Here is a 22,542-nt window from a genome sequence, read left to right on the forward strand (position 1 = left end):
TTATTTGAACGCATCTCTGATGCCTTGACAACCTAATTTGGTCTCCTCCAGGTCTTTCACCACCGCGTGCAGGAGAGCAGCAGGCACCATCCCGCCCACGTGGCGCAATCGCTCCAGCTCTGCAAGCACTCAACTCAATTTCTGTTTGAAAGGAAACATGAATACTAATTAAACAGCCATAAGGGCACAGAGCAGATAAATATGTGTTGCAAGAGAAACTGGAGAGACACACTCTGAAGTGCAGCCAGGGAGGGGAGGAGGCGATGTGTCATTGTGTTTGGTGGCACAACTTCAGAACAGCGCCCATCGCTTCGAATACTCCTATAACCAACCAAACCCGGTGTTGTGAACGTGCTGGACTCTCCTTATTGCCTTAAAACCTTCCTCCTCCTCCAGTGTGACATCCACAGCTGCCTTGACTTCAGTAATACACAAGCAGAACAACATTTTGCTCCGTCCAAGGCCGGGGACAGCAGGATTTCCATGCCAGCTTCCAGCACGCTCCAACACACCCGTGCCAACTCCTCTGCAACTGAGCAGCCCTCTGGGCTGCGATCAGCAGACTGGAAGGATAACGATCATCTGAAGCACAATCTTTTCCTGCCACATCTTGGATTTAAAAAACAAAAAGCCTCAATTTTTTTTTGTCTAACAGCAAAAGCGAGCAGTCAGGGTAGGAAGGCTGGGTTATACAGAACAGCCCTGGCTCCCTTTCTGCTCAGCCCTTTGCAAACGCAGCAGAAACCTCCTGGTTCAGCCCCTGCTCAGGTTAATTTTAAGCACAGAATACTCTGCCTGGCTTTGTCTGCATAGACAAGGAGCAGGTGAAATCGGTGATGCTGTTCTGCACCTACTGCAGAAGGGCAGAGCTGCGGGGATGCTCTGCATGACACACGCACATCGAGGCACAAACACCAACATCCCACCTGAGTTTTGGATTTTTTTTGCCATCAGAACCAGCACATTGGCCCTGCCAGAGTTCAAGAAGGTTTGGAGCAAAAAGTTCCCCATCTGAGAAGAAAAAAAGCAAACAAACCAACCCAGAATGTATTAATATTCACAGGTGACTTTGCAAACTATGTGTCACTGCAAACCACAACTGGTGCCTTATCTTTGTGGCACTATGGAGCACCAAACCGAAGAGTGATGAAATGAAGAATGGTTCTTTGTTACAGGACTAAGGATTTGGGAGGTTTCAGCTCAGCCTCTCTGATTTCCTATGTGTGTGACTTCGGAGAGCTCACGTAGCATCTCTACGCTTCAATTCCTCAGCTAAAAAGTGATATTACTGCTCTGTCTCGTAGGGCTTTGGGGAGGATAAATCTGTTTAGCGGTGAGCAAAACGTTCACAGGCTGGTGGTGTTTGCTGCAAAGCAGCCGGTGGAAATTAGGCAGCCGTGATAACCGAACAGGCAGGCAAGCACAGAGGAAAAAGAAACAGGGAAAACAACAAGCTCCCCGTGCAAGGAACTCTTTCTAAGCTTGATTACGGTAAAAATTACTTATGTTACTTATGCACATGAAACCTTCAGGACTGCTATTTCCCCTCTCACGAGCGCTGAGCTCCTCTGCAAACTTGGCAGGGAAAAGCCCCCAGCACAGCGCTGGGCACGCAGCGGGGAGAGCAGAGTGTTTAGTCTGCTGGGCACATTCCTGCGCCCTGCTAAAATAAATACAAGATTATTAACGGAGCTCCTTTTCCTCACCAGCCTCGGCCAGAAACACCCAGTTACCAAGTGGCTCCCGAGGGACGGAGCTGGAGGGACCCCTGGGGCTGGAGGGGTTTCTTGGGGCGCAGGATTTGCGTTTGGGATGCTCAGCTTGCCTGTGGTCCAAAAGCATCCCAGGTTTCCAATCCCTCTGCCTTCATACCCGCGATCTGACACGCTCAAGGAAACCTCCAACATTTTGGCCACAGCAAAGTTTTAACAGGGGAAACATTTTGCTGGGGAAAGAGAAAACAAGCGCAAACCCCACAAAAAGTTGGTTTTCTGCTTTGCGACCAGCCTTGACTTTTATATTTAGTCCCAGCTTGCAACAGCATTACAACCAGTTCCCCTGGGGCACATCCCTCATTTTCAACTTATCTGGAATCTGCAGGAAGTTTTTCCTGTACTTTTCTAATAGTTCGGTGGGAATTTGGTTTTAAAGCTGAATACTTGTTTGCATTAAAGCTGTGCCAGTGGGGCTGGCCTAAGGGAACCCCTGGCAAAGTGCAATTCAAAGCTTTGGGCTGGGACTTAGACTGGATTTTTCAGCCCCGCTCATCTCAAAATGATCACAGGAATCTGTGTTTGTAGCTGTATTTCCCTCAACTGATCTGAAACGAGGCAAATTAAAGACAAAACACAGTCCAGCCGATTTTGTAGAACTTTGAGGGGAAAAACAGCAAATACACATTGTCTGCGCTTCCTGCAAACTTCATAATAATAAAGCGATACTCTCCACCGTGTCCCTTTTTCCATTTCACCCTTCACTGGATCATTTTATGCATCTATTCCCGCTGCTAATTCAAACTAATTAAAGTATAAAACAGAATAATTTGCGCCATTTCAGCGCTCCCCTCGCCATATTGTGAGTTATGTTTCTTCTTTGCCGGCGCCCGGCATGAACAATTCCCCTCCTCGACGGATGAACTGTCACCAAATCCATTTGCTGACAAGACAAACTACTACAGGAGCAAAGGAAAAGTTAAGGAGACCTGTGTCTGTCTGTCCGTCCGTCCAAACGTGCAAATCCTGCAGCAAACCCAAAGCTCTCCCTGCATTGCTCCAACTCAGCCATGAACATCAGCATCATCCAGGGGGATGCAGCAGGAGCCCCAGCTCCATAAACCCAATATGGGGGGGTGGTATTAAACCTGGAGGGACATTGAACCACGCTGCAGCTATCGAGGATGTCACCTGTCCCCTTCCAAACACCCGTGTGCTGACAAGGAGGGTGCGTGCGTGTGTACGTGCACCTAAGGGAAATTCTGGAAGTATTTCAGGACTGCAGTCGCAAGCCTGAAAATTAAACAATAGGTTGGTGGAAAAGGAGGAATTGGAAAGGGAAGCGAACACATGGGAACCTGTGGCTGCGACTGGCAGGGGAAAAAATAACCCCAAAAGAACCCCGAACAAACACAAAAGCAACAAAGCATAACAAACCAACTCTGAAAGCAAACTTTGCGAGCGCTTGCAAGAAACAGCCACATGAGCCATGTCTAAAATATATCGCATTTCGAAAAAACCAAACCCACCCAACGCAATGGCAAATTTTTACACTGGGGCGTATTTTTGTTTCCCCACTTCTTCCAGGAAAGTTGATTTTCCAAGCATCTGTTACCCCGAAGACTCCTGTGCTTAACTCCACACCCTCAAGTGCTTGAGCATGTTGTATGTGCGACAAACGGGCTGGAAATGGGACAGCGTGCTGGGTTTGGCTTTGTTGTTTTGGTCAATGGATGTTAATGAACACATCCTCCTTGTCAGGTAGATATTGCTAATGATCTCAGCCAAGTTTTTAGCTGGATTTCTTGATTATTCCTAATTGACTACAGGGAGGAGAGTGAAGCAGATCACAGGATTCCGGACGTGTCTGGTGGGATTCAGCTGAGCCATTTTCCCTCCCAGTGGTTCCAGCTTTGCTAAGATTACGTCCAGCTAACTGGCTGTTCAACTAGCAGATAATGTAGTTACAAATTTAATCAGTTCATTTTTTTTCACTCTTGATAACTCCAGACCCTTTTATCCACATCTCCTGCATTTTTTATTGTGTTTTCTCAGTTCTTTTCAGGACACCATCAGTATTTACAGCCTCGCTACTCCAGAATTGATGGACTTCTTTGTTTTGCTCAGCCCTCCCTCCGATCCCAACCTCTTTTAAATCATCCGCCTGCCTCCCTCTCCATCAGCATCCAGAACGTTCAGCCCAAAATAAAGCAGTTTTCACAGGACTTAAACATCTCGGGGTTACAGGACTGGGAGCTGCGCAACAAATTATCTCCAGAGACTCCTGCAGATCCGCAGCTCCTGACACGGGGGCATTTGCAAAGCAAATATTTCACAGCTAACACAGACAAAAAAGACAGTTTCTTTACCTAAAGCCACGATGATGTATGTGGAAGAGGGCGCAGGGGGGGAACTTCACTCAGTGGAAAAGCAACAGGAGCCAGGAGCAGGAGTGAGACGCTCGTAACCAGGTCAATACTGGTCATACTGGTCCCCAGTGCTGATGCACGCGCAGTAATGATGCTTAGAGCGCTGCTCCTTGATGGTTAAGAGATAAAGCTGTGATAAAGTGGCTGCAGGGAGATAAAACAGCACCTTCCACCTCTTTTATTCAAATAACCTTCAAGATTCCCCCAGCAGTGAGCGCTGGTCCCCTCCCCGTGCCCAGGGACTGTCACTTACAGCAGCAGCTCTGCCATCCTCCCCACACATGGGGGGAATCTTTAGGGACCAAAATCTTTAGGGACTGGAATCTTTAGGGATCAACATTAATCCTCACTGCCTCCCACCAGGCTCCGCTCATAACCCTCTGCATAAGGGTCTCTGAACTACAGCAACCACGTATAAAAATGTCACGTCGGCCACGAGAAATCTCTCAGGTGCTCGCTTAAAAAACAAGATAAAGTCAGCCTGCACCCTCTAAACCCTCCTGGCCTTCCCCTAAGGCAACGTTACCCTGCAAAGGGCACGGAGAGGCTCAGCATCACGCAGGGCTCAGCATCATCTCTGGAGACATCCCAGGCCAGGCTGGACGGGGCTCTGAGCAACCTGAGCTGGTGAAGATGTCCCTGCTCACGGCAGAGCTTGGACCACATAAGCTTTGAAGGCCCCTTCCGACCCAAACTATGGTATGATTCTATGATCACACAGGGCTCAGCATCACGCAGGCAAACCGACCACGGAGCATTCGGTACCCGCCAGACGAGCAGAGGATTCCTCAAGCGCATCTCCTGCTACAGAGGTCCATGGCCTTTGGAGCTCTGCCATGCTAATTGATGTTATCTGCATTTCACTGGGTGATTATAGGTTATTATTTCTACCACGGGAATGGTGAGGTTCACGGTCACGGAGCAGGAAACCGCTCCATTACAGACCGTATAAAACCAGAATGAAATCATCCCCCTGTGGCAGAATTAACCACCCAAGTAACTACGGATGAGCTGCGCGCAGCGCTGTTTCTGAGGCAATGAAATGTGCAAGGAATTCTGGAGGATGCTTATGGAACGTGAATTTTGCATTTGCAGCATCCTGGCCCAGGTACCTCATTAGGAAGGTGCTGCTTCACCCATCAGGGAGCAGACCCGCAGCGCACGACCTCGGCGCTTCATCAACCTCTTTTACATGATTAGCACAAACAAGAGATAGATCATTAGCTGGAAAAAAGATATTGGAAAATAATGAAGGAAAAGATACATAGGGAAGAGAGAATGGGAGGATGGGGAGTGCCTGCCCTGAGTGCTGGTTCTTCTGTAACTTCTATAAGTACCTGAAGGGCAGTTCTAGCCAGGTGGGGATTGGTCTCTTCTCCCAGGCATCAGCAATAGGACAAGGGGCCATGGGCTTCAACTCTGCCAGGGGAAGTTTAGGCTGGAGATTAGAAAGCAATTCTGTGCAGAGAGAGTGGTCAGGCATTGGAATGGCTGCCCAGGGAGGTGCTGGACTCACCGGCCCTAGAGGTTTTTAAACTGAGACTGGATATGGCACTTGGTGCCATGATCTAGTAAACGGACTGGAGTTGGACCAAGGGTTGGACTGGATGATCTCTGAGGTCTTTTCCAACCCAGTCAATTCTGTGATTCTGCTCCTGCACCCTCTGCATTTGGGCAGGGAACAGACCTGTTGGGCCACGTCTCTCTTGACTAGCACAGCGATCCTCCTTCCAACAAGCCCTGTGGTATTATGATCACGCCGTTTTAAATTCCGTCTTTATAGCCCTTAATTAGGCGGTGAAATCTTTTGGAGCCGCCGATCCCTTGTCCCGCCATGCATTTGATGGAGCCTCCGCTCACTCCCAGATTAAAAATAACTTTTTCCTCTTCTAGCAAGAGCTGCAAAAATCTCTGGCCCCGATTCTGCTGACGCTTACATAAGGAGGATGCCCAACACTTGTGCTGCTGAAGGTGGACGTGGGAGCGGAGTCAAACCTGCTGCGTTTCAAACCAGCGCTGCGACAGTTTGGACTCGCACAGGGAGCAGATACAGCCACTAAAAAACGGGGTGCAGCCCTGGAGTCATAAACCTGCTCTCGTCCTACAGGGCTTATTTAATTCAAATGCACCGAGCTTTCGTACATTAAAAAACTCTACCATGATGCACAGACAATTAACGCTTCGGGATTGAATTATAAAGCTACTTTTTCTTTACATAACCAGCATTTTTCCTGTAAATGTCAGTTCTTTCTCTCTGGAAGCAAGAAATTGGAGAAGCTTTTCTGCACATTCTGCTGTTGATGTGGGCTCCATGACAGACTCGCTATTAAACGGGAAGACTTTTAATCTGGGGGCACTTGGTGACCCCAAGACACTCACCGCCGGTTTTGCCATTAACATGAACAAAGCGGCTGACGAGTGCATCATGGCAGCAACGCTCCCGATTCCACTGCGATATTTTATTTGGTGCATGATTTCCCCCCCGTCCCCTTATAGAAACTACTAATTGAATTTGTTTGCCTGTGAAAAACAAGAGGCAGCTCACGCTGGGCACTGACTGAGAAGAAGCCACGCAGTGCAAGTCCTCTCGCCACGGCTGTGCCGCTGCCCCCCAACATCCATCACCCCCAGCACCGACTATTATTTAACCCGAGGGCACATTGCAGCTCTGCCAATGCCTGGCAGTCCCAGTCCTGCTGCTGTTCCCATCCTGGCACCCCACGTATCTCTGCTAACGCAACACGGCTCCATCTATCCAAGCCTTGCTCAGCTTGTGGGCAGAAATGCTGTTTGCTTTGCTAGAGCGATGCTGAGAAATGAATCCCTGCTTTAAATAGTCCGCACCAGCATCGTTTCTCGTGCCGTGAGAGCTATTTGAAACCAGGTGCGGTGGGAAAAGAGCCTGTAAAAGCTTCTAATAAGCACTCTTGAATCATGTGGTTAAAGAACTCAAAATAAGCGGCTGGGAGCAAAGTTTCTTTATCCTTCTCTCCCCCGGACTGGGCTGCGCAACTGTTGCTTCTGTGCTTTGTGGGAGTGAAATCAAATGTCAAATATTCTGCTTTGGAAGAAGCTGGCAGCGAAACATGAAAGGCTCCTGGAGAGCTCCAAAGGACTGCGGAGAAATTGGAGCGAGACGCAGACGGGGCTGGGACCGGAGCCAGGGGAGCGGGGAAGGGCTGCGCCTGCAACCACAACTCCAGATTTATGGATAAAGAAACCACTTCCCCCAAGGCGTTTTCAGCATAAAGCTGATCCTAGCTGCTGCTAGCACAGAAGGGAAGATGGGCTTCGTACCGAAATGTGATATCTGCTCTTTGTTGGGAAGCATCCACACATTTATTGTGCAGAATCGCAGTCCAATGCAAGAGCATCGCGTCCCAGCGCTGCTCTGTACCCAACACCACAGCAGCTCAGGACCTGCCACCCATCAGTATGGGGGAGCACGTTTCTTAGCTGAATTCCATTTAAAAAAACCCCATTTTTTGAAATACATGTTTTGACATAGCCATGTATCCTGTTTGTTTCTCAGCGGATATTTAAAATCCCAGACTCTAGCCAGCCCTCCCCCAGTACGTTAACATGCAGCAGATCAACATGAAGAACAGCTGCTCTCTGTGTCATTTTACTGTGGCACAATTTCATTTTGTTCCAGATTTCCAGACTTCAGAAGGCATTTTTACTGCATGTCCTCGGTAATTCCGAGGGCACTTCCCACCACTCACAGCCTGAGACCTCTGACTCTGGGGGGCCTTTCCCCTTCTCTGGGTACTGACCCCTTTTCAATCATCTCCTTTATATAGCGCTCAGGCAAAAAAAGTAGATATATATATATATATATTCTCCCCTCCACTTCGCTGAACTATCACATTGCCAAGATTAGGGCGATGGGGTCACAGCAGTTGACAAAATCCATATGTAACAGCATAGCGGGACTTTTGGACCCAAAGCACACATCCCTGCAAGGGCAAAAGGCAAATCCTACAGCGAGACCAGCAAGAAACAAGGGACCTCGTCCCCCCATTCCTGGAGTCACCCCCAAGCCAAGAGCTTTGCCAGAGCTGTGGCTGGAAATGGAGCTGAGGTTCCAGGAATATTCTATTCTTTGCTAATTCTCTTCACATCTTTTTGTCTCACAATTAAGCAAATTAGCGCTTTGATGAATATTAAGACGCTCTTGCCTCATAAAAGATGAGTTGGAGGCATTCCCACTGGATTTTCCTCCTAAGGAAAACAGCTCCTCAAGTGTTTGAGACACACGCTGGATCATTTCCCACCTGGCGAGAGCATGAGGAGCACGTGGCTCCCGGAGATAAATGACCACAGCATTACCATTTTAATAAAATAATTCAAAGTTTGCATAGATCCTCATCATTACCATCCAATCCAAGTCCAAGCCAGAATGGGATCCTAAATCTGTGGCTGCTCACAGCAGTTTCTACCACTGGGTTGCTATAACAAGTATATAATGCCTTCTTTAACCACAGGGATTCACTGAGTTAAATCTTTTAGCAGGGAGAAGACTTTGCACTTTTCTGAAGTATTTATTCCCTGGCTTTAAATAGCTTTATAACCAAGCTAAGTATTTGCCAATTTATTTTGTTTTGCTACAGGTTTTGCCGGCTTTGGGAGGAGCCGTTGGCTCCAGCACCTCTGTGCAGAGCATCCCTTGGAGCAGGTGGGAGGGAGGACAGGTTTACCAGCAGATGTAGAAAGCTGTTAGTGACCAGAGGGTTAACTCGGCACAGAACAATTTAATAGCATCCAGACATCTTCAGATGCAACCCTTCTGCTGCCTCCACCACCCACAAGGCACCAGCTCTATTAATCTGAATTACACAGTCGTGAGTAATAGCCAATAAAATGCTCAACGGAGTCAGTGAACCCAGAAGTCTGGCTTCATGGTGGGGACTTTGTGTGTTTTCTTGTCTCAAGAGGAGAACAGAAGGTCCCAGATTGTTTACGTCGTGCTGGTTCCCCTAAAAAACAGACTCCTGTGGGCTGTTGGCCGTAAATTCCCATCATAATCACTCTGGTGGTGTTTTTGTGGTCCCAGGTGGGCACCACGTCCAGGGCAGCGGCAGAACTGGCATGGGAAGGGTTGGCACGGCACAGACGTGGCTTGCACAGCACCCCCCCGCACCACGCTCGGTCCCAGCTCTGCACCAGCATTGCTCGCTCACAACCGCTTCAAATACACCGGGAAATAAACAAAGCCATTGTAAAGGACGCTCAGGCAAAACTACGCAAAACCACAGTCCGCCAGCCTCACTGCAGAGAGGAAATCCATACATTTCGTGGCTCGGAATCTCGTTATCAGGTTCAGAGCCCTATACCATGTTTCCCCCGCACCAGCTCAGCTCAGTCTCCAGCACCTGCAGACAAGAAGAACTGGGCACAGCTCTCTCCTCTTTGAACTGATGACAATCTCAGATCAGAGGCAGATAAAACTGAGTTTCTGCTGGTGCTCCTTCCACCCGGACCCATCTGCGTGCCATGGGGCTCAGCACACAACCCGAGCTCCGTGTGCCCCAACAACACGCTCCTCATGGAAGGAACCACGGAACCGTTTCGGTGGGAAGAGACCCAGATGCCTCACCTGTCGCTCCGACATGACGTACAGATACTTCTGATCGATGGAGAAAGCCATGTCTCGAAGGACTGGGCTCCCGTCCTTGAAAACCGTCACCATTTCATACTGAATTCCACCATGGGGAGGACCATCTGCTCGGATCTGGAAGAAGCACAAACGGTTTACAGGTGATTTCATAGCAGCCAAATTCCGATTCTATTTTGGGGGTGTGTGTGGGGGGGGGTGATGGGAGGATGACAAGGTAGGAAAAGGAATCTAATTCAAAATCTCAGCTTGCAACCTGGCGACAAAGCAAAGAGCTGGCAACGTGCACATACAGGAGTGAAAGCAAAGGCTCCTCCTCCACTGAACTTGATGTGATTTCCCCAGTCGATGAGAAATAATGAGAAAGTTTTGCGGTTGCACAGGGAGCACACAGACTGTCAGTGCGCTATGACCAACCACGGGCATCCGAGAGTAACAAAGACTCTCAACTTTTTAGATTCTCCCCAAAATAAGCCTGAAAGACCACAAGACTCCACAGACAAAGCCAAGTTACAGAAGAGACTTTTCTTTTTTCTCCAGGTGCATAAAGAATAAGACTCGGACAATCTCCATCACCTCTTGCTGCTACAGAAACCTCCTACAATAACGTATATCTGCTTAAAAATGTGGAGATTCTGCTCCCACCCTATTCCTTTCAAATTTGCAGGATTCGGCAAACTAATTCAGAACTAGCACAGCAGCCACATGGCCTGTGCGGTTTGATGGGTTCCCAGTATCCATCCACCCACCCAAAACCACCTCCCGGCTCCTGCACAAAACCTGCCCAAGCTGTGACAAACCCCATCCCCGCCAGGAGCAGCTGCTGCCAAGGATACTCTTCCAAAAGTTAATAATTTATGGCCTTGGGGGCTGCGCGAGGGGAAGGGAGGAGGATAAACAAACAATTTACATTGTCTTTCCTACCAGGATTTGCATGTTTGAATAGCCGTTTGATTGCGACATGGTGTCGACACGGCTGAAAACAGCGGCAGCTGCCAGGCGGGCGAGCCGGGGGCTCCGGCGACGCTGCGCGATGGAGCTGGGAACGCGCTCGGCACGTGGGTGAACCGGAGCACGTGCGAGGAGAGGGATGCACCAGCGACTTGCCCGTCCCTGGAAAAGCCTCTTATCGCCAAGATACCATCTGCCACAGCCTCGTGCCGAGCTGTCCTGCCGCATCCTGTTTTGCTGCTCCATTACTGCTCCTGCCTGCAGTACGGAGGAAGAGGCACCAGGAGATGGCTTTGGACAAGTCTAAACCATCAGAGGATGCAGGACGGAGCAGCAGAGAGGGACCTCTGTTTTATTTCTGGTTCATGTCCCCAGGAAGCAAGAGATCAGGTTGTTAAGCATCCTAAGATTTATCTGAGAAATGAGCCACCCCAGCTGGAAATACAACGATGTCTTCACACTCATAGAGAAGAGATGCTTCCCCGCACCCTCCTCCAGATAAATCCTCTTCTGGGAAAGAGCCCTGATGCCTCCTGCCATGTAAAGACACGTTGGGTACACAAACACATTTATTTTCTGGATTTCTCTCTTTTCTCCTTGCCTTCTGAGTTTTTAGCGATATAAAAGAACACGGGGTTTCAATCTGAGTGGTCTGGTTTAACAATCATGGCCAGACGCAGGGAGCCTCCGGCAAGATTCCGCAGGCGGCCCAAACCTGCCTCGAAAACCCTGAACTGTCAGAGAGGAATATTAAATGGAAAAAACACAGAAGGTCAAATCCTGCTTTAGTTACACCGGTGCGAATCGGGATACTTCATTTCCTTCATGAAACACTGAGAACTAGAGGCAGGTTGAGACCACTATCTTGCGGGGTGTTGCAAAGCCAAGTGGCCTGTGCATGCGGCGCTGCCAGTTCCTGCGCCACGGACAGAGGGACAAGGCTGCAAAATCACCGGAGGAATAAACAGCAGGGACGCTGGGCTTGTCAGGGACACACAGCCGCCTCCATGCAAACACCTGATTAATGGCCAAACGGCAATGGAAACACCGGACATGAAGGATCAGCAGCCTCTGTGAAAAACAACTGTTTTTCAGAGTTCCCTCGGGGCACCGGCAGCTCGTTAAATTGAGCTTCTTTCTAGTAATGAGGTCAGACAGGGCTAATAAAGAGAGATACCGCTGGACAAGCCTTGTGCAGCCCAGTTCCAACTGGGAATTTTGGCTGTGGGCTGGAGACAGCACCATGTGCATGACGCTCCCCCGGCCCCAGAAGGATTTGGGGCTGTGCCTGGCGGGGGTGTCACCCTGCACGGGGTGCTGGGGGTGCCTGCGCCCATCTGCCTCCCCTATGGGCAGGAGGAGCAGCCCGGGGTCTCCCCCCGAGCCTGTCAAGGTGAGATGGTTCTGTGTTACCCACAGGACAGGGGAGCAGAGCCCGCTGCTCTCCCACCCCTCGTATCCCGCAGCCCCGCGCCCAAGATGCACCCACTGACGCCAGGATGCTCCACTGCATCCCTGCCTGAGGGTCTGGTTTCCATGACAACAAATGATGATGTCAGACGAGAAAAATGATGATTCCAACAAATGCAGAAGAAGAAAGGCATCATCTCCACAGCAGGAAGCTTCTTGTTGATGTTTGGAGACACAAATAATTCCTCTGCCTAACTTACGGCTGCCCTTCCAGTGCCAAACAACTACTGACCCACGGCTAGAACCATGGAGGGGTACCAACCCTACAAGCCCAGGCTGAGAAGGGATGAGCAGGATGAGCCTGGGCTGCTGGTGCTCCTGTTTCTTTATGTCCTCCCAACTCCGTCAGGTTTTCTTCCTTCACAACACCACGATGGGGCACAGGAAGGATTTAGGAGAAAGACATGGAGGGAAGCGGTGCAGGTTGGAATAGGTTGGAGGGCAGTGAAACAGGGAGCGGGGACATATAGGGAGAAGCACATGGGTGCAATGGAAACTGCAGGTGTCCAGCAGCAGGTTCGTGTTCGGCCACCTGAGACTGGGAGGACAGATCGCAGCCTTGCACACTCAGTGTGAATCAGAGAAGTCATTTGGGACAAAACCAGCGCTTTCCTCAATCACTCTTGATGTATGTTTACCAATATGGCTTGAAAAGTGCCTAATGACATAATCTGCAAATCCAAATATCATCCTCAGCTCAAAGGACGCCGGGCCAGCAAAACACCCCACGTGATGGAACAAAATGCTGCTCAATTCAGGGAACCGCAGCCCTTCAAAGGCACTGCACAGATTTATGTGTCTAATTCCCCCACAATACAGGCTGCAGGCATAAGCTCTGCATTATCTTAAGAGATTAGCAAAATACCATACTGTGTCATGTATAAGTTGCAGTATAGAACCCGTGGCGATAAGTGTACAAACCATTCAAGGATCTAATATGACGTGAAGCTCCAACATACCTATTGTACTAAAGTTTCTGTTGGGTATTTTGCCCAGCCTGTACCAGAGCTAAGATACATCTGGATTCCCTTCCAGTTGCCCCCAGCAGGCTCCCATTAGAAGACATTGAATCTCTTCGTAGGGACTTTCCATGATTAAATTACCTGTCCGATTTCATTACGAGTGTTTCGATGAGGCTGACTCATGATGCAATGCCTGGTGCCAGAAAAAACAGTTGAATAAGCCCATGCATGAAGGGTCTGATTCCTCACCCCAGATCCTAGATGCCAGGCCACCCATTAACCCATTAAGAACTGCAGCTTCTCCCCAGGCACCTGATGGGAGATGGGTCACAACGCACCTCGCTTTTGGCTGCGCCCCTCCAAGCGAAATGGCCCACAGAGGCACAGGATGGGCTCCTGAAATGATGCTCTTGGTCAGGAGGGGCAAAGCATTGGCTGAATTTTCTTATCTTTGCGTGTAACGGTGACAAAATAAAAAGCCCAGTCAACCCTGGAGCCTGAAGACTGCTCCTTTCATGCTAGCATTTCTGGCCCTTCGGGGTGAATACTATCAAATAACATTGCATTTGTGTGTCAAATGGATGTTTAGAGTAGGACTGTATCCGTGCTGGGAAAGCGCACTGGAGCGTTACCGCATCCACTGCCTGCAATAGAAACCCAAGACAAGGAGCAGCCGTCGCTGCCGAGGTGCATCTTTGCAGAATTGCCAGTTTCTCACCATTTCTGTCTGCACATCTCAGCTCTTGGGGCATTTCCCATTAAAGCTGCCCATAAAGCTCTGGGATGGATTTCTTGCTCCAGCGCTGGAAATGCAGCAGAATGACTGTTACTGGCAGCAGGCTTCTAAATTGTACTGGAGCACAATAAAGTTTAAATAGCCTCTTTCTGTCCATGGTTCTGTGGGGTTCTTCCTACCTAGACTCACCAATGCAAAAGCTCCCCCAAAGACAGGACAAGATAAATAAATATCAGCCCAGATTTTCTGTGTGTGCCTCTGCCAAGCAGTCTCTGCAGAAAGGATTTACTTTTGCTAATCCAGTTTAATTAAACTGGGCTATTCTACATTCACACCAGACTAAAAGAGATGCGCAGGGTGACCTGCCACTTTGGCTGTCCCCCTCGCAAACCCCCTTTCTCACAGCACCATTTTACAGCGTTACCCAGAAAAAAAGCAGCACAGAGATCTTTAGGAGAGGAGAATCAAGAATAGAAATTGCACATCTCTAGACAAGAAGTTCCCAAGAGCTCTTCAGACCCTACAAGAAATTCTTCTGGGAGTAAAGTACCCCTTGGCCTCCCCTGGAGCATTGCCAACATCAGCTAGCTCTTGGAGCTCTGGTAGCAAGGTCGGAGCTGTTCGCAGGTCATTAATAAACCCCAGGGAAGCCGAGCGGTTTGCTGAGGATCCTACAGCCAGTCCGGAGTAGATGTGGGACCTGAACTTGCTGCTGCAGATGCCGGGGCCCTGCATGAACCCCTAAATCGCATCTCTCCCCACATCCCCATCCGCAGAGGGGAACCCCGGCTTTCCCTGCGGGCAGAACACCTTGACCGTGATTCAGCTCCCTGCTCTCCATGTGGGAAGCCTCCCTCTTGAAATTAAAGTGAAACGCTAATCCCATTAAGCATCTTTCCTTTAAATCATAGATGTGTCCGTGAGGAAGTTAATGACAACCTTTACATGCGCATTCAACTCAAATCAGCATATCCAATTAACTTCATTACCTGAAGGCTCCCTCATATCCCAGGCTCCTCCTCGCCTGTCACATTTTCTTCATGCATTTTTCCCAAATTCAGATAGAACACATCTGTCATGGTGGGTATCAGCCGTATTTCACCCCAAAGATAGCAGGGGGAAGCCTCGATAGACGAGTTCACTCCAGAAAGCCATGATGCTGTCAGGCTGAGCGGCTCGGAGCAAACAGCTCCTCGAGACCAAACGATCTGGTCTCTGAGGACGGAGAAAATCCATCCTTTCCAGAATTACACTGTCTGACTAAACATTAAATACACTCACTAATCCCCACTGGGGTTGCCCGTACAAAACTCTACAGGAAAAATCAGTTCGGTGAGAGCTCGTGGCAGCGAGTCCTGTTAGCGCCCAGGTGCTGCATTGCAGCCGAGGGGGGGTTTAAGTGCTGCCTACCAGTACAATGACTATTCCTTACATTTCTGCAGACTTACATCTTTATTTTATAGAGGGGGCTAGGACAGGGCGGCTGCGGCCACCAGAGCGGTGGGCAGCAGATCCAGCTGGGAAGGGACTGAACTGGTGGGACCGGTGACAAGCAAGCCCGGTGGCATCACATTGGCATCTCATCTCACGCCGCCCCTGGACACTGCTTGAAGGCTCAGTTTCAAGAGATAATAATGAGCTGGCGCTTTTGTGCAAGGACCCTGCTCTCCTCACACAGGAAAAGACCTGGTGTTTAAATCCGCTGTTGCTTTTGAACTTCAAAGAGACACAAAAGCCCCGTCCAAGCAAACCCAGCCTTGCATCCCAGCTTCTCCCTCCTGCTGCTGGGCACAATGCAGATAAAGCATCAAGGCAGCGCAAAGCCAAGACCACCTTCTCTGCTCATGTTTTCAGAGTCCTAATCCGCTTTTTTGGAGACATTTTCCTCCTCCATCCCCCCCCGTACCTAAAGGAAGCTCCAGGTGTGAGCACGCACACCTCTGTCCCTGTCTCGCTCGGTTCTCGCCTTTCCCAATGGATTAAATTGATGGCACCCTCTGCTCAGACAATCCCTCATTTCCAGGACCTGCAAACACCACTGACATCTGAGTTTTCTACCTTCAGAAGGGGACGGGGCAGAGGAAAAGCAAACGCTGTGCCACAGGTCTGGGGAGCAGGTTCCAGCCTGAGCTTATTCTAATCAGGCTTCCTGACCTGAATTATTTATAGATCTGAAGTTTCTGCAAATTCAACACTCATGTCAAAAATGTCTCTGTGTATGTGTCTTTCACACCCACATGTGTTTCCCCATCTCTTCTGCTTGGGAAATGTTAGCTAAGCGTTCAAAGTCACAACCTGGGAATCTGCAGCTCCCCAGAGGAACAAGTCAGAGGAACAACTGGGTTAATTGGGGCAGAGCACAGAGAATCCCGCGGGGTCCAGGCAGCTCCGCAGGGACCGGGGGGCTCGTAGTCTGCAGCACGGGCACCCACAGATGCTGCTAAGCACAAAAATGCCAACCCAGCAAACAAAAACGCCAAGGCAAATTAAGCCTCAATTCCCGCATCTCCAGCGCTAAGGGGGGAGAATTGTTCCTCCTTCCCAGCCCTGTGCGACACGAGGGCTGCGAGCTTGCCCACCATCAGCACGCGCAACCCAACCAGAGAGACCTGAACGTTTGCAATCTCACCATTTCGAAGGGTTTGAACCCACCTACAGGGAAGACAAGATAGGTTTAAAAAACAAACAAAAATGCGACATTTCTTCCATGCTAAAGCTCGAGGCAGCATCACCAGCCTGTCGTACCTAATGTCTCCGCTATTTCAGCGACCCCACGTGTCCCTGGCTAATGGCAACCAGGTGCGATGCCGAGGTTCAGGGAGAGCACCCAGCAGGGCCGGACACTCAGATCTGCTCCCACTAACACAGTCCGTCCCATTTGCGGGTGGAAAGAGAAGCCCTGGAGACCGATCCACTCCTGTTTCTCTGCTGGTTTCTGGGGTGAAAGAAGCCAATTTGCTGGGTTGAAGCTGCAGCTCAGACATCCTAACGGGTACCAGCGCAAAACCTCAAGAGAAGATTGTCACTGAAGCTGTTCTCTTTTTCTGCTAAACCTTTATTTCCTTCTTCCATCCTTCTGGAGAGCTGATCCTCCAAGATAAAACAGGGAGGATGGAACAGAGGCACCATGCAGAGACTAATCAGCAGCCCCCGTGTCTTTAATTTATTACTGCATGAGAGGCTCGTTTAGAACAAAGCTGCCAGTTCAGAAGATCATTCCTTTAAAAGACTTTTTATTTGAAAAGCTGTCAGCTCACACCTTGTCACAGGCTTACTTGCAGCAGCAGAACTTTAATAACATGCCACCTGATGCAAATGAGCTGCTAATTAATTAAGTAGTATTCTTCTGGGGATGGATGCCTTAGAATCAAATTTGGGTTGGCTGGCTGGCTAGGTCATATTGCTTTGGACGGAGCTTTAAATCAGCAGCATTGCCTTTTCCTCGGAAAAGCTCAGCACACCCCAATGAATTGGCGCAAAGCCACATCGTGACCCAACCACTTGCACGGCACAGACCAAACCTGGCTTAGCTAAGAACAGCAGCGACATGAAAAACATTATTGAATGCAGTGCACAAAAAATTGCCTTTCTCCTATTCAAGAAAGCTGGTGGAGAAGAGGGTCCAGCTCAAAAGCGGGAGGTAGAGACTATTAACTCAGAGAGCTCCAGGGACGAGGCTGCCAGGCAGGGAACCCTGCAAAGGGGCAGCGCTCTTTTCTTGGAGCACTTGTTGCAAACAATCACTGGGCTTCGGGTCTATCAACTTTGCACCTTCCACCAGCATCAAAGTACAACCCATTAAAGGCAGAAACACTTGAGAGTGTCCTGTGGATCTACTCCCCAGAAGGAGGACAGCTCGGGGCATGCCTGCAGCATGGTACAGAACCTGTTCACTTCTCATTCGTCCCCTAATAAAGAGCCACAATGTGCAATGACTTCCCTCTCTTTTGTTCGGCAATAAGCACCCTTCTCCCTGTACATTCCCATACTATTTTTAAAGAGACGGCTCAGTGCTTCTCTGGGAAATGGGAATCATTAAGTCAGCAGCACTTTGCTGCTTGCAGGCTTTACATTTTGGCACTGAGGAAGGAAATCATCAAAGAGACGAAGCGTTGGCCTCCAAGAGAAAGGAACGAGGTAGGTGTTGCTGTATCACAAGGCGCCGCACGCCAGCCTTTCTGCAACGTGCTCCTTCAGCCTCTGCCATTCTTCCCTTGACTTGCCCCTGCTTTGTGCAGCTTTAATCCGGCTCCTTCCCCTTAGAGCTGGGAAGTAAATGAAAGCACAGGCTAGCAAAGAGGAAGACGGGTCCAGGAACATGCAGAGGTTTGGGGTTTTTTCTTGCTACAGCATAATCTTCTACATGGTGTCAGCAAAGATGCACAACCAGACTGGCTGGGTGCAACAGGAGCGAGGACACAGGCTGGTCCCACTCTGCCCTCCAGATGTTACAAATTCTGGGGTCAAAGCCTGTTTTTCCTCCTCTTTGCCCCAAGTGCACAGCTGGGCATCGGCAGGTGCCAAAGGGACTCTGAGCGAGGACAGAAGAGATGCACATCTCATCGTTTACGACGCAATTAGCGATGGAGCATTTTGGGGAATGAGCAATGGCCGTAGAGAAGGAAAATGGGACAGGGTGCTAAGCCTCTCTAAATTCTTCTATGACCAACAGAAATCACCAGAGCAAGCACAGAGCTGGTATTATTCAGGGCGAGGGAGGTACTGGGTATCTCCTCAGAATTGCTTGTCACATACCATTTGCAGCTCTTCAAAGTCCCCAAAATAGCACCGTATCTGTGTTATCTATCCACCCCTCACCTGTGCCCTTGCAGCTGAACAATCCTGTGCCGCTCGGTGCTGAGCTCTCTCCCTGCGATCCCCCTCCGACAGCAGAACATTTCACAGCTGAAGGGATTGGTCTTGCTTAGTTTGGTTTGTTGACCTTGAGTGGCCATGTAAAATGGAATAAAAAGCCACTCAGACAAGACTGTCTAATGTGGAGTTTGCTCTAAACGAGCGGCAGCGAGCTGTGATTCTCCCCAAGGAGGGAAAGAACTAAACGACTGTCAAAAATTGTCGCATGAAAACCCTGCTTTTCCCTAGTCAGGGCTTCCAGCTGATCAGGTGGGAACCAGAAAGTTCCTCAGGAAATATTATTCTCTTTCCTTTTCAAAAACATCATGTAAGTAATAGGTTTCAAATGACTTAGACTTCCTGGCCAACGCCTCCTGGGAACGCTGAAACACAAGCCAACCTGCGAGCCGCTTAAGGCCAAAACCCAGCAGGAAATAAAAGAATCTAAATGTTGTTATCTTTTGGTTTTACAAACACGCGGAGAAATCCTGCCCGGTAAGTTTTTGCAATGCTTTAGGTCAGACAGGAGCGATCAGGTGAACAAGGAGGCCGTGCATATTTTTGGTCTCGCTTGTGCATGCAGAACCAGCCGTGTGGCACTGATCAGATCTAACCTTGCTCGGGCAGAGGACGTGAGAAAATTACAGGGCGCACAGTTTAGCTTAAATCCCGGGAAATGAGGCTCTCCCGCATCGCCCGCCGCACCCCCCGGGTCACAGCCTGCAGATGCAGGCAGGGCTGCACACAGAAAATGGGTATTTTCTAGCTAAGAAACAGGGCTGACCACACTGTTTGTATACAGGCTGAATTTACTAAAGCCGGCCCTGCAAGAGAGGTCACTTAAGGACGGGCAGAGCCACAGCCAGACTGTCCCTGTCCCACGGCTCTGGGCTGGCACCACCAGCGCTCCCGGCTCTCTCCCCTTCCCCGAGCACCGCGGCAGCTCCGATCATCGGCGTTTAACTCCCTGCCAGGGAAAACGCTCTGCGTTTGGGTCCTGTTCATCACCGGACACACGGGAGCTGCCCCAAGAGTGATTTCATTAGGCAAGGCAAGATGCAGAACCAAGACGCAGGACGAACCGCTGGGCCGGCGCGCTGCTCAAGGACATTTGCTTATACAGGGCCCTGTACTGCAAGTATTAAAGCCTCCTGATAGGATTTAGACAAGTATAAATCCACGGGAGCTGAATCTCTCCTTATGCTTTCCTATCTGCTCATTCACGCTCGGATCTCCCCGTCTCCAGCAGAGAGAGGCACGAGGTATCTCACGATCCCGGCATGCACAGCATCAACCGCTTTTGCCTCTGCAAGCTGCCTCCAAATGCTATTCCAGGGTAGATCAAGGATAAAAAAATATATATACATATACATATATAAAAATCTCTCTTCCATCTCTGCGCTGTAACTCACTAAGCCTTCGGCATATGCCTCTTCCAGCATCTCAGAATTAATCAGCAGATAAGTAGATGAAGTGGATCTGAATAATCTGTACATACAACAAATGTAATGCTGAACACTGTTCGATGGGGAGCGGCTGAGGGACCTGGGGGGTTCAGCTGGAGAACAGGAGCTGAAGGGAGACCTTCTGATCTCTGAACTGCCTGAAAGGAGCTTGGAGCCAGGGGGGTCGGGCTCTGCTCCCCAGGAACAAGCGCCAGGAGCAGAGGAAACGGCCTCAAGTTGCGCCAGGGGAGGTTGATGTTGGATTTAGGAACAATTTCTTCCCCAAAGGGCTGTGGGGCATTGGAACAGGCTGCCCAGGGCAGCGCTGGAGTCACCATCCCTGGAGGAGTTGAACAGATGCAGAGATGAGATTCTCATGGACATGGGTCAGTGCCAGGGGTGGGGGAACAGTTGGACTCGATGATCTTGAGGGTCTCTCCCAACCAAAATGATTCTATGAAAGAGGGCCTGGAACTGAAGAGTGGTGGGTTGGTGTGTCCACAGAGCAACCCTGAACACCCCAGCAGGACCCAACCAGCCTCTCCTTGTGCTGAAAGCTTCTACAGGTAGTTTCCTCCACAGATGGCGAGGGGGAGCAGATCTGCCCTGGAGCTGTGAACCACCTCGCCAGAAGGACTGAGGCAGCTCTTCCCCCAGGCCCCAACGTTTGTTCCCACACCAGCCAGCACAGCTAATCCCTTATCGTGCCCATGGCCCAAAGTCAACATCATGAGATGGGTTCAGGCTGGGGCCCACGGATGGGAGAGACAAAGCTCCTCCACGTTACTGCTTTCGCTTCCATAATTGACCTGTAGATAAACACATGGCTTCCGCCTTAATCCCCTGCAGCCTCATGAACATCAGCCGTGCTAAATTTTTCATGTAATTAAGAGAAAAACCCTAATCCAGTGTAATTAGCTCCCTGATTGCCAACGTCAGGCAGAAAAGCACTGTTTGAACAGCAATTCAGGTCTAGCTGGTTAGGCAAATACTGTGTGTGTGGTTCAGTAATTTAACACTGGAACAACTCCCCCTCTGCTGTCCTTACAGGCTTGCTTTCCTAAACAGTACTAAGCGGTTTCATGACTGCAAAAGGCCTGATATTCCTGAAACTGCTGCTCCACCAAGCTCCAGTTACATCCCTGAAGGGCTGGTCATGAAACAAGACGACCAGTTCCCCAAGAACCACACTGGTTGCTGATTTTGGAGCAGTTCCCCCACCCCATCTGCATCCTTAAGTGATGGCCACCAAGTTATTAAGACTATTCCACCCCTAATTGCCTAAAGTCAGGATCTAATAGTCAGAACTAAGACCCACAAAGGCAAAATTTTAAGAGTAAGATGTTAGAAATTTGGGAATTGGAAGCAGATGGGAGAGGAATAGAAAATGTGGATGTACATGCCAACAGGGAAGCAAGAAAACCAAGAAAGCATTGCTAGAAGATACCTTAACCATTTAATCCAACCCCCAGCAATAAGGAAAGGATCCCAACTACTTAACCAGCTGCCAAATAATTCTGCTGTCTTTCTAACACTTGCCTATGACAGAAATCAGACTACTCCAGTTCTCAACTAGTTTTGTCTTCACACCATCAGTCTCCTGAAATATAGCATTGGAAAACAATATTATCCTAGAAGGTATTTGTTGGGGTCTCTCTAAGGAGGATTTTAATCCTGATCCTAGGCTGAGTTACAAAGGTTTTGTGGGTTTGGTTGGTTGTTTTTGGTTTAGTCTCTGTTTTGCTTGTTTTGGTTAACATTGCTGTAGAAGCCAAATTCCTGCGCCTGGGAGACTGCGAAACAACCAGTGCGGTTTCTATAAGGAGAAAGCTGAAAATCATTTCACAGCTTTGGCTTTGCAGCCTGAATTCTTACAGAACAGTTGTTTATACGCTGTGGCAGGCGAAAGCCAACCATATATGTTTTTAGAGCTATAAGTCTTATTTCTGACAGAGGCCAGAGGCTGACGGAAGGCGGGGGGTTGAGCCCGGCTTTGCCCATGTTTGGGCTCCAGGCTCCGGTCTCCTCAGCCCTGCTTCTCTCTCCCTTCCTCATCACACGGATGGTCTGTAAACAAACCAGCAGCGAGCAGAGCAAGCTGCTCCTTTGTATCAAAGCCAGGGAGATTTCTTTATACAAAAATGAGTGAAAATTTATCAACTCAAAGCTCCTTTTAAAGAGAAGCCCCTAAGGAGAGCAAGCCGGGATGCTTGCTTGCATTGCACTGGTAAGCCAATTCCTCTTCCTCCCTCCCTTCAAACACACGTTATTTTCCATGGGAAGCACTGTAGATGAACTATCGACTGCAAACAGAGCCTCCTGGTTGGATGGCATCACATCAATATGGATTTAAGTGAGCAGCAATG

The 22,542-nt window shown here is 49.4% G+C and overlaps 1 protein-coding gene across 1 annotated transcript in view; it reads right to left on the bottom strand.

Moving 5' to 3' along the window:
• PLXNA2 (plexin A2) overlaps nt 1-22,542 on the bottom strand; it is a 138,754-nt gene that overhangs the window by 81,282 nt on the left and 34,930 nt on the right. Inside the window, exon 4 of the mRNA XM_082069170.1 lies at nt 9,741-9,875. Within this exon, the coding sequence (XP_081925296.1) occupies nt 9,741-9,875 (135 nt within the window). The remainder of the gene's footprint in view (nt 1-9,740; nt 9,876-22,542) is intronic.

Source organism: Streptopelia decaocto (assembly GCF_964273445.1).
Source record: "Streptopelia decaocto genome assembly, chromosome: 19".
Lineage (NCBI taxonomy): Eukaryota > Metazoa > Chordata > Aves > Columbiformes > Columbidae > Streptopelia > Streptopelia decaocto.